Source organism: Patiria miniata, unplaced genomic scaffold (assembly GCF_015706575.1).
Source record: "Patiria miniata isolate m_02_andy unplaced genomic scaffold, ASM1570657v1 HiC_scaffold_15, whole genome shotgun sequence".
NCBI lineage: Eukaryota > Metazoa > Echinodermata > Asteroidea > Valvatida > Asterinidae > Patiria > Patiria miniata.
Window position 1 is genome coordinate 4,355,233 of NW_024037053.1, and position 13,020 is coordinate 4,368,252.

At 38.0% G+C, this 13,020-nt stretch overlaps 1 protein-coding gene across 1 annotated transcript in view; it reads right to left on the reverse strand.

The window, feature by feature from the left end:
• Positions 1-12,723, reverse strand: part of LOC119722501 (cAMP-dependent protein kinase catalytic subunit alpha-like) — a 31,944-nt gene extending 19,221 nt beyond the window's left edge. Inside the window, exon 1 of the mRNA XM_038192658.1 lies at positions 12,474-12,723. Within this exon, the coding sequence (XP_038048586.1) occupies positions 12,474-12,522 (49 nt within the window). The 5' untranslated portion in view covers positions 12,523-12,723. The remainder of the gene's footprint in view (positions 1-12,473) is intronic.
• Positions 12,724-13,020: the final 297 nt, after the last annotated feature.

The following is a 13,020-nucleotide window of genomic DNA, read 5'->3' on the forward strand; positions in this document are numbered from 1 at the left end:
ATGTACACATGCCTAATAAGTATTTCTGAACAAGCACATGTACAGTATGCATTCATCATCATGAAGAGGACAGAACATGCTGTAGGCTCCGTGCAGAAGTACCCCCTCAACGGTAAGAAAGGGAGAGTTGGGGGAGACCACTGGGAGAGACATTCCAACGCATTGCTGATGATGCCCGACGCTCACGTGAAGACGCTATGGCGTTGTGTACATTCAGGATAAATAACTTCGCACAATACTTCGCGCAATACGCGTACGATTGCGTACCAGTACGCTCACACGGTGTGTCCTGTCCACGGGGCTCTCAAAAGTGGTCAGAAAGCGCCCTCTCTTGTTGGCGCACGGAGCCCCATATGTACTTCAGACACATTCACCTACATGCACTGAAAACTCCCAAACTCTAAATTACCGTTTTCATATGAAATGTAATAAAAATGCACTTGATTCCTAATCTTTCCCCCATGCTTAGCATGCAAATTCCACAATTTAATGCATGGAATATTTTATGCCGAGTCGGAAAAGGGCATGGTACAAATCTGTGTGCTCTGAATAAACACACAGCGAGTTTACCATTGATGGCTGCCATAAAATGTACAGGTGTATGATGTACAATGTAGGTGAGTCTGTATAAATTGTTACATGTATATCCGGCCTGACATAACCAGCCCATGGTTTATCATATCTACTGGTACGTGTGCATGATTAATTTAAGTAGAAAATCAACAATCAGTGAAATTAACTCTAGGAGCAGTTTACTCTATTCGAAAGGCAATTTACAATTATCTAATTATTTATCGCTCAGAGAAACTGTTCTGCCTTAAGCAACCAATACGATCTATGCACTTTCAATAAGGGGTTCTTTCGAAACCTCATCTTCATTCCTTGCTTCAGGTGATTTTACCACAAGAGTCAGGGTTAACCAGTTAAATCTACATACTGCACTCGGCACATTTGCTACATTTGTACTTGCCGTAGCTTGACAATGGCAGAACACGTATGCAATATCAAAATCTTAGAAGTAGACATACACACCGGCACACGTAAAAAAATAGTTAGACAATATTTATTTCACAATCAGAGAGTGGCAAGGTGTAGACGCTACAAAGTACAATGCATACCACAGTCAAGAGAGAATGCATTTAACGATTATAATTTCCCTTCCACCAAGCCTAGCAAATGATTGTACAAGGTCTGAACATGGACTGAATGTGAGGGTAATAAAATACCCAGTGTGCATCCCTGTAAAATCTTGCATGCTTAACTACATGTTTGCTATCAATATAATATGGACTGGCATGCCTATTGTCAGTCCACATTTTCATTATAAAATCAGTGTCAAGATCATCACCAGTTTACACCTGGGATGCTCTAGGGAACTTCGTTGACAGGTGAGAGAAAGAGATAGTGCCTGCACACTAGAATGTCACCCTGTGGCCTGGGTCATTACTATTCATGACTTGTCCTGTACATTGACCAATCAAATCAGTCCAGTAGGACTCAAGGGGTCAAACGGCAAAGAACAAATGAGATAATCATGGTTCTGATGGTTTTTTTTTTAAAAGTATATTGCAAATTTCCCAAATATGTTGACAATTTTTTGTTTGCTTACAAGTTACATGAAATATTAGTAGCAGCACTAGAATAGGACAGGACTGTACCGGTACATGTACATGTACATGTAGGTACAGTACAACAGCGGGGCAAACTAAGGCCAAAAAAGAAAGAAATAGTTCTGCTTCCAATTACATGGCATTAAATAGGGTGGGTAGGTAGGGAAATTGTTTTTTTTTTGGGGGGGGCCTTTTTTTTGTGTATGGTCATATGGAAGACTCTGCATGCATTCAAGAGTAAAAGGTAGAAATTGATGGTTTTGGGTGTTTTTTTTCCTCATTTTCCCCATAAAAAAGATAGGGTAGGGGCTGTCAGAATAGGGTAGGTAGGGAAACCGAAAGCAAAACTATTTTTGTTTGGCCTAAAGTAATATGCACACATACATGTACATGTACATAACGTTTACATGTAATTCAAAATTCAATTCAATTTGACTAGAAGGCACATGAACATGTAGCTGTAGAGTTTATGTTACCTGCTGTACCGGTACATACATTGTAATGTAATAGAACTAAAGTTTACCCATGAAATCTACGGAAGTAAATAATACCTCACCCTGGCAGGAACTCAGATTAAAAGCCGTGGAAAATCAGAAAAATAACTACAAGTACTTACTGGAGTCTTTTGTTCCTGGTCGAATCACTAAAACAAAATTGTTGGAAAGCGGTGAAAAGCTTATATAAAAAAAAATACTTGGAAAGCTGTTGCATCAGAATATTTGGAAGCGCAAATTATCATGATTATAAATGCAATTGTTCAGGCAGCCAACAGCATAGAATGTGCCCAAAATATTGTTTTAAAATTAAATTACACAAATTGATAATTGAGATTCCTAAAAAGTAAGCAGAGCATTATCCTCTCAATTAGAAAGAACAGTCCTCTCAACCCCCCCCCCCCCAACAAAAAAAAACTGTGTGGCTGTAAGACAACAGTGATGTACATTTTCCTTAATTGGAATAAAAGCTTCCGTTGAACATTGTGCATGTATTAGGCCCCATGTACTCATTTTGCCACAGCCAAGATTGCATTTACGCCTACGTATTTCACCGACCAGCCAGCAGGGCCGATTCTGTTACACAATCCGACGATACAGGCATCGATAAGCGTTTTGCGTCTCGGTGAAAGGTATACACGTTGCGACCTTTTAGCAGGTCCGAGAACATCGGATTGGAGTTTCACCTCACCCAAGAAAGGGTGCGAAGGAAGCCGCGAGCATTTATTTTAATTGAAAGGGATGCTGGATTTAATGTGAGGGTAAGTTACATGTACCTCTCATCCCGAGACGGCACAGAGTGAGAATAAAATCAGCGGGGAACCAGTTACAAGTGATATAAATTACATGACGTATTGGCTGGTAACCTTTTTACTTGCACCAGTTACATTAAAAAGAAAACAAAGAGTTACTCATAATGCTTGTGAATTCGCATTTAAATACAATAGATACAAGTAAAATCAAGATTTATTTCTCTGCCTAAATCAAATGTGAACACGTACTTTGTCTACAGTATGTTGCACCAGACCAACCCTGTGTTGTATACATCATAGGGGTCTTTTTACTGGAAAACATGACTCGTAAATTCCAAATCATGAACATCATAAATCTTGAAACATTAAAGTTGATGGAGCATGGAACACATGTTACAATGTACACATCTGTTGACATGGTTGACTATAAATATGCAACGTAACACTGCATGGGTATGTACATGTAGAACATAACGAGCCAGCTCTCAAAAATAATGGGAACAAAAATATGTTTACTCGCAACAATAATAACCAGCAAATATCAAGCACAACAGGCAAACACTGTGCATCGTTGGCAAGCAATCAAAGAAGAAAATCAAAAGTGGGTTCACCTACATGATGCTGGTGTGATTGCACCATCTGAGTATAAATCGCGAGGGTGTGAAGCATGCAAAAAGAACAAAGTAACAGTTAGTGTGAGACACAGTGTGGGGGAGGGGGTGGGGGGCTAGAAGGGCTGGGGTGCTTGAGGGATATAGAACAGTGCTGGGGCAGATAGAGAGCATTTGGATAAAGAGTGGGGCTTGTATTTGTTGTCAAAGTTGTGGAGTGACTCCAAAATCACAAACACAAAATCGTAAAAACTTGTTCACGCTTTCTCGGACTTCAAGCAAACTTTTCTGGGGAAGAAAATGTGTCCGCTTTTTTTGTGTGCTTGCAAAATGCCCAGACATGGTTGGTGCTAATTTATGGAAGGCTAGGATTTTAATGGGTTGGGCGGCTAAATTTGGAATAAGCAGAGGGGCTGAAGAGAGACTGAAAATACTGGTGCAGAAAAAGAGAGAAAATGTAGAAAATGTTAATCTGTTACAAAAAGCTTGAAAAGTTTAATTGAACTGTGACTTACAATTGTTCATGCATTGGTTTTTGCAATACAACTGTGAATGTATTTTACAACTACCAGGATGACTGAAATATACATAGTTTATTTATTTTACAAATCTTTTAAAACTGCATGAAAAATCCTTAACTACTGGTAACTACGTGGAAGCCTTAGCCTTTCTAAACCAATATAACTGTGGTTGTATATAATAAAGACTTCCAAAACACGAAGAAAAAAAGAAAATTAATTTATATTCAAACTATCTATCCTTACTGCCATAGCACTGTTCACTGTTACCTTTTATTAGCCAAACTAACTTTGGTTAAACCTATGGTTAAACTAAGCACGACTATGAAAAATAAATTACAAAAAAAAAAAAAATTGCCAAAAAAGTAAAAAAGAACAAGCTACTGTCTCAAAGTTTTTTCCAGGAACTTTTCTGAATTTGTCAAAATCCAACACCCCACAGAAATTGCAGGGCACACATCGTACACCATTTTTTCTCAGCGAATAAAAGGGGTTGGATTTTGGCAGACTTGGGAAGGCTACTGCTAACATGAATCAAGCACATGATGGAGCCATGCCAAAGAAACATGATGGAAAGCAGCAACAAATAAATAAACTAAAATAAAATACATAAATAAATAAATAAACCCAAAACAAACAGACAAGCAACAAACACACTGCAGGAAGAATTTTTGTCTACAACAAAAAAGCAGGCATGATACATTAATTAATGCATGAAAATAAACATCACAGCAACAGCACCCTTGGAATCGAGAAATAGCATGCACTTGATGAAAATTGCAAGAAGACAGCAATTTTCTTTACCAATTTAGCATTTTCTAATATTGAAGACAACGTAAACACACTATACATTTTTGCACATGTAAACTGAATAACAGCATTGCTCTGCAAATGGACTACATCTGAGATGAAAATATGCAATATTTTCATAAGATAAATGTATGAATGTATGCGTACAAGGCCGAGGACTGTATAAATATTTTTCATAGATCACACCATAGAGCAAGGACCCACCAAGTGGCACACAGCGCATCTAAAAATAGCCCAAAGCTGTGGATTTCTGTTGCTAGACCTCCTCGCTGTGCATGTATTATGCCAGCCCAAACAAACCCACGGAAATTGTCACAGGCAAGAAGGACAGCCTCTTAGTATGTATGAAACATTGATGTGTCAACGAAAAAAGAAGATGCAGTGTGTGGCAGTGTATTTGGCTTCACTGGGAAATCTATGATGGCTGGTGCAATGTATTATTTTAATGGATTTGGGCGCTGAAGATATTCATTGTAACTGTGGATTTATGAAAATCACTGACTAAAAAATCACTAGAAAGTAGAAAATGCAATCAAAATGCAATAACGGATCGTGAAAAGGAAAATCTGCATTGTGAAACATGATTTACACTAGTACGATGTCGCAACAAGTAATAAGAAACCCCACACGCATTTTTTTTATATATTGCTCTTTCAGTTACATATAGGGCCTACATGTACATGGTTTTGATTTTCTCTTGTTTTGTTTCTGTTTCAAACAGTTATCCTGCATATTACCAAAAAATAATTCAATCGGTCTTTGCGAAAATGTTCTCTTGTGTCAATGATATTGAGAATGATTCCATTAAAAGCTGACAATTATCTACATGTATGATAAATTATTATTATTTTTTTTAACCAGTACCCGTACAGTGTGCAATTGCATACATTTATGTGCGCATGAATGTTTTTTTAGGGGGCTTCAGCTCAATTACTGCACCTATTGAGAAAATACTGAGAAGGCTTTGTAACATTAGCTGCCCGTGTTTATTTTTGGTGTATGCTTTGTAACATTAGCTGCCCGGCATTTTTTTTGCGCTTGACACCAAAAATAAATTATCTCACAAGTTGACCTACCGGTACTACCAAGGCTAGAAGGACATGAACCGAAAAATCCAAAAATCCTTCAGAGCAATTTGGCCTGGTTAGCCAGCGCTATAAATAGCATGCAGCTGTCAGACGGAATGAGAGCAATAAAGCTGAGGGCCTGCATGTCTGGTGGTGAACCTGGGTAGGAAATTGGATTCTACAGTTGTGCCACGGATAATCCTGTACGGTTATGCTAACTGATACTGTACGAGTATTTTTTGCATTGAGAACAGATTGAAAAGCAAGAATGGTAGGAATGGGGTAACATCAAAATATGGACATGTACATGTACATGTACACGCACATGGTCATGTACATGTACACGCACATGGTCATGGACATGTACATGTACACGGTCATGGACATGTAGGCTTTCATTTCAGTATTATGTACATGTACATGTATGTCAACATGTACATGTATAATGTACATTTGCACATGTGCGCATGATATGGACATACATGAAGTCTACATGTAACCATACCTGTACATTTACATACATGTACATTGTACATAATTTGAATACTAGCACAGCAATGGGATCATGCGCCCGCAAAGATGGTAACTACTCACAACAGGATGGTATATTTTTTTTTTCGTTGGATTTTTTGTGATTTATTTTTTAAAACTATATATGCAATTAAGTAGTCTCTGCATTGAGTATACTCAACCAATGCCTTGTGCAATCAATTGGTAGGGATCTTAGGTGGTAATACCTATTTGATGGCAAATTGCAAACATAAAAAAACCCCAGAATTTTGTTTTCTTCGACCAAGTTTCCCCGTTTCCCTACCCCCCCCCCCTCCCAAAAAAAATAACCCCTGATATTGTAACTGTACACGTATGTCTGCACTTGGTAACTAGTGGTATTTGATTCTCCAGTGTTCTGAGGTCCAATCCCAACTCCCATTCCCAACGCACAGGCCAGCAACATCTCCATCTTCAAATTCACCCACTTCACTGCAACAGTCCACCATGACTTCTTCATCTTCTCAAACGTAACATAACAAAAATCCACGTCTTGGGATTACCGAGGACAGGCGGCCCGTTTCTGAAACCCACCCATGCGTGTCCTAAAAAGCGGCCAAATTCAAATGCACGAAGCAGCCCGTGACTTGAGTGGTGCACTTAAAAGCAACAAATTATGGGCTACAACACAAACACTGAGTACACTGTACCTTGAAGGAAAAAATGTAAGACCGCTAGCATGTGTACATGTAACTCTGTTGGGATAACTCTGATTTTTTTCTCCAAATACCCCAAGATTACCCCGTGCCATTTAACGGAGTAAAGCAGGGAAAGGTTATATATTCCCAGAGGCCCACATGTATACCTGGACACAGGGTATCAAGTATGCTAATGTACATGTACCTGCGCAGGTAAAATGTACTTGTACATGGAACCCACGAATGGTACATGTACAAGTTTTGTATGTGTACGTTAAAAAAAAATACAGATTCGTGTAAAATTTTACCTCAAAAAATCTTATAAATGTTTCTGTGCACATGTATGTATGCATTATCCAAGGTAAAAATAACACTGTACAGAACATGAACATAACGGTACCCACATTTTAAGGTGCAATGTACATGTACAATCTTGGCTAATTAAACCAAAAGCAATCAATATTATTTCTGCATGGAACACAATAGGTGCATGTACATGTACATACTGTAGCTATCTCTATATGATAAACATCACTAGATGCTAACACTGAGGCAAGCCAATCCCTTATCATGTGATGACGTGACGGTATTAAGAGCGAACCCCTGACATCATTTCCATGACAAGATGTATCATGTTCACTTCACAAATGCCACTTACTTTTATATCGCATTACCAGGCCCGATGCTAGCCCCGTCGCACTAACGGTTTCGGCCACGAAACCCAGAAACTGATCAACGAGGGGGACGCGGGAATGCGTGCCGTCGCTATCCATGATGAGTCCGACAGTAAGACTTGCAGTGTATGTACATGTACATGTAATGACAAACTGGATTAGAGTCACATTCATGGACTCGTTTCGTCGACAGCATGAAGGTTTCCACCGAAGCGTACCATACTAATTGATAATTACTGACAGTGAAATCGATCGTCCACAAACAGAATCAGGCTTCAGTTGGGAGATCTATCCTTGAAGTAATGAATAAATAATTACTTGGTTTTTAATTTGTTTAGTAATTTACGTACATGTAATCTCGTTCAGTGCCATAGGAATTCACCATATTTACACTGAAGCAAATTACTGAAAATCTTTACATGTTTCATAATCTGTTTCGGTTACGGGATAGCTTCGTCAATTAGTGACTACAATGCTTTGAAATCAGGATTTTATTTGGTTGGTTTGTTTGATTTGTATTTCATGGTTTTTACTAATCCTCCACTGCCCAGTTCTGCCAAAAATCAAATAACCGGTTTTGCTGTGATTTGGGATTAGATTCAGCATTGTAAAGTCCTCAGGCTCCGGAAATTCCATACCAGAGTTGAGTTCCAAACTCAGAATCGGAAATACAATCCTATTTTTTAAGGTATCAACTCTCTGACTGCCACTATTATTTGGTGATTCAAGGTCCCTTTTTTGTTTTGTTTTTTAGTGCAGAACAATGTTCACTAGCATTGGATTTTGGAAGATATTCAGGAAGGCTCATAAGTCCAAGGCTCCAGTTTGAATTTTATGTTTGTAGCTAATCAACATATTTGTACACGATACTGTTACCGGTACTTTGTAGTTCCTTATGAAGCATGTTTTTAGCAAGGAATTCCTAGCAATGAGATCAATAACAGAAGGGACCGCTGTGTAATTGTTAGTGATTATCCACTTCACAAGTGCCCAGGTGCACACCCAATCAAAGGAACTGACCATGGAACAGATTCCCACAATAAAAGCTGCTGTATGACTTTAGTGTTTAGTCAAGGCATCAAACTGTGTTCTTTTTTTTTTTGGAAAAAAAAATGTTCATCTAAACCCATTCTCACATTTCAAAAGCTACCTTATGTCCTTCAACCATTCATTATGTGATTTGTGCTACATGTATTTAACTGTATAGTGTGCTACAGTTGCTATAGTATAATGAATTACAATGTGTATTGTACATGTACATGTAGGCTCATGCAATACTACATGTAGCAGGAATCCATACAAACACTACCAAGTACCATCTAGAATCCACCAAAATGACATAAAACCTGATTGGGATTTCATGAGGATTTGGGTTGGTTTACTTGGTTAGAGTTGTATGCACAAAAGTATACATTTATGCATACATCTATACATTGTACATTCACTGTACACCCTACAAAAAGGCATAAACGTAACTGAATTTGAATAAATCCAGTCCAACTAAATTTCTTGGGACATTCTGCCTTGTACAAAAAAAAATGTGACTTTTTTGGGTCCGAAAACAGCACTCACAGTCACATATTATCTGAGAAATAAATCAAAAAAAAAATTGTGATTTTTTTTTGTCCAAAAACAGCACTCAGATATTATCTGAGAAATAAATCAGACTGGCCCATCAAATTACAAATATCAGCATCGATTGGCAGGGAATGGCAGCCATCGGAAGGAAAATAGCACAGCGGTGAGAACTCCAAAGGTCAGATGACTGTTTATTTGTCACAGAGTGGAGAGGGAGTATCAAAAGAAATAAAGGTTCAACTGCGGAGAGTGTAGGTTGAATCAACAATGGAGTTCTAGTGGTAGTTAAAGGTAGACCCCTAATATGATACTTTATACGCAGGCCCACGATTCTTTGTACACATGCGCTTTGGCAACATTTTAATACAGGACCTGTCGGAAGTTTTTGCTGAGACTGTTTTTAGATAATATGCACTCACACAACGATTACTTCTGTACGTGTGTTTTTGGCTAAATTTACAAAATGTACATGATATTTCGGAAGTGTTTGTGCAGCTACTGTTAATTCTGTACTTTTCAAATACAGAATTAATAACTGAAGTTGAATAATTTGTCTTGAGGGAAAGAGTTGAGCATGTTAATCTGATTTTAAAATATTATACATGTACTGTAAATTCTTTGTTTTAAAGTATGGGATTTTTTTTTAGTTTTGATATAAATTTTCACAAGGAAGTTGTCAAATAAAATTTGGTGACGACACTTCTGTAGGCCGCGGAATTTTGGTATCAAATGTGACAAGCTTTACAATAATAAGTTCTTTGCCCCAAGGGTTTTTGTATTGTTGCTGAAATCATTCATCCATAGAGATTTTGGTTACTATGCTTTCCCACTCTCTCTCATGGCATACTAGTATTACCCAAGAAGGAATTCATTTTGTGGTACTACTACGTGCACTTTAACACACAGCTGTAATGACAAAATAATATCCCAGGAATCATGGAGGAAGGAACATTGTCATCCTGCAATGAGGAAAAGGCTAATCTCCAAACAAAATCCAGAAAACAGGGCCAAGTATTTTCCATACCTTTTGAAATATCACTTCCTGCCAATATGAGTACTTCCTTAGTACAGGTTCAGGCTTGTTGCATAGCAACTCTTCTTAAAGTGAACATGTACCGATAGTATGACATTTATACAAATTTGATGGAAAATTAAACCCCAAAATAAGGGCAAAACATGGTAGGCTACTTTGCAGCATGATGGGCTACTTCCATGAAGTCCTGCACATTAGGTAGAGTTATCAGTTCATGTTATTTCACATTTTGATGTGGAAAATACGGCACAAAAAACAATGATACATGCAACATATCCGGTCATTTCTGGAAGAATTTCATGTTGGCTACATTGTTGTAACATGCTGTGCGACTTAAAAGCATTAACCCATGTGACTGTGACTTGTCACAGCTAGAAAAGCGAATACCGCAACTACATTGTAGTAGTTGTGCTAGCAACACAGGGGTGCCTGAAGCCTAAATCAAAACTGCACAAGAACACCTGCTACATATAATTCAATGAACTGGTGAAGAAAAAACAATTTCTTATTGAATAGCAAAAAAGTCTCAAAAATGAAGAAAAAACAGTAAAAAAAAAAATCCCCGCAATGAAGCATACTATTGTAAATCATTTCTGTCTGTTTAACCCTTACCACCCCAACCCTTCTAAATCCAACTCAAGTTTTGTTGGATTCTGTTGGAGTGAGGACTGCACTAGTAAATGCTTTACATGGGGTCAGCATTACCACCATAATCAAGAGTCCAACAGTTTGGGTGTTGAGTTTACCATATGGTGTTGGATTTTGCAAGAGCGAGGAAGGTCCCTAGTAAATCACTCAAGGGGTTAGGACTACTCTAACCCTGCTAAATGCATCTTGTTGCATTTAGCAGGGTAACTGCTCATACTTATAGTCATAGTGCCAATGTAATACAACAAAATCAACTGTTGCATTTGGTTGCATTTAGCAGGGTTACTGCTTGGTGCCAAGGCTGGTATGCACTGGGTTCACTGCACAAAGTAATCAACTGTTGCAATTTGTTGCATTTAGCAGGGTTCTTATTTCAGCCAAGCTGCATGTTGTTGCATTTGGCAGAGTGCCTAGAAAACAACCTGCTGGGGGTAAGGGTTAATGGACAGATTTTGTTTGCATGCATTTTAGACGTGCAAAATATTATTCTATATATATTGTTCTGTCTAAAGCAAGCGATGACAGCCAAAGAAATGAAGCGAAATAAAGCAAAATAAAACAAGTAAAACAAAATATAAAATTAAAACAAATCGAAAAAAAAAACTACCAAATGACAAATGATGATTTTCTATGCTACAATTTAAAAAAAAAAAGCCAGCAAGGTCATTCGAAAGAAAATAATTTGAGACAGTAGGAAAAAAAAACCAATCAAACCTGAAATGTCCAATTTAAAAATAATTATCTAAAAAATGCAGGCACAGATTTCAATGTAGGGGCCTGATCATGGACTCCTGTAATATTTGAGTATTATTGAGGTAAGAGCTGACCTGAATTAATATTTTACATTCGAAAACCAAGACTTGCTAAAAGAAACCTGCTAACCTGGGAACAAATCAAATGGTTGAAAAGTAAGGCAAACATAAAATAAATGCTTTATATTACTAGGCTATCAAAAATATACCTGTGAAAAAGTTAGCTATCATTATTTCAATCTGAATTTACACAAAATACACTAAAAAAGAATAACGAGAATTTATTATACATTTCTGAGCCCCTGCAAAACACAAGAATGAATATTATACTAACTTTATATCACCTTAATCATGTTAATAAAGGCACACTATTTTACTGGCTAGGCTAGCCTAAATGCCCAAGATTAGGGATGTTACTTTGATTATTGTTCAAATGTCAACATTCAATGTCAAACAGTTAGATTTACTTTTCAGTGACAATATGGATGCCTAGCTTGTACAAATATATGTGTCAACTGTAAATTAAGGGTAACTGCTGGTCACTGTTAACTGGTGGAAAACAGAGCAACTCATAATCATATTTGCAATTTTGGACACAACAAAATTGAAACATCTATTTTGACAAGTGGCACGCACTTCACACATCTCCCACAGTTCACACAACCATGCTACAACACTTCTCACTGCTCAGTGCATTGAGCATGACACGCCAAATGTACAGACGACACGAAAAACCAACCACTTATGTCCTGATTCGGCCCCGGTTTTGAAGTTGGTGTGTTCCCCATTTTTGGTCGCTGGAAGACAGGTCCTTCCGCAGAAAATGGTGGGGAAATCCACAGAATACGGTCACCGTTTCGAGGGCAGACAACGTTGCTTATAATTCCATCAAATTTCGGAGTTACAATATCGACCGCACACTTGGGTAACCGCACACTACGCTGCAAAACATCATCAGCCGACAGCTAGATTCCATATCATGCATCACATTATGCACACACTATCGTACATGTACTGTACAGTGTGCATACACGACACATCCAGATTATCCATCCGCGACTAATAGATCCCTTTGCCACCAGAATGAATCATTGATTTCGCACACGGACATAATTTTGACTAAGAAAGACTATTTTAGTGCAAAAATACGAAGAATCGGTACAATTCTATTGTTTTTAACATGAAGTGGGCAGCTACTTTTCATCGGCGAAAGCGGCTAGCACATCAACAACGAAAATCCGCCGGATGTCCATACGGAGTTATGGGGCGGCCGATTTTCTTGCATG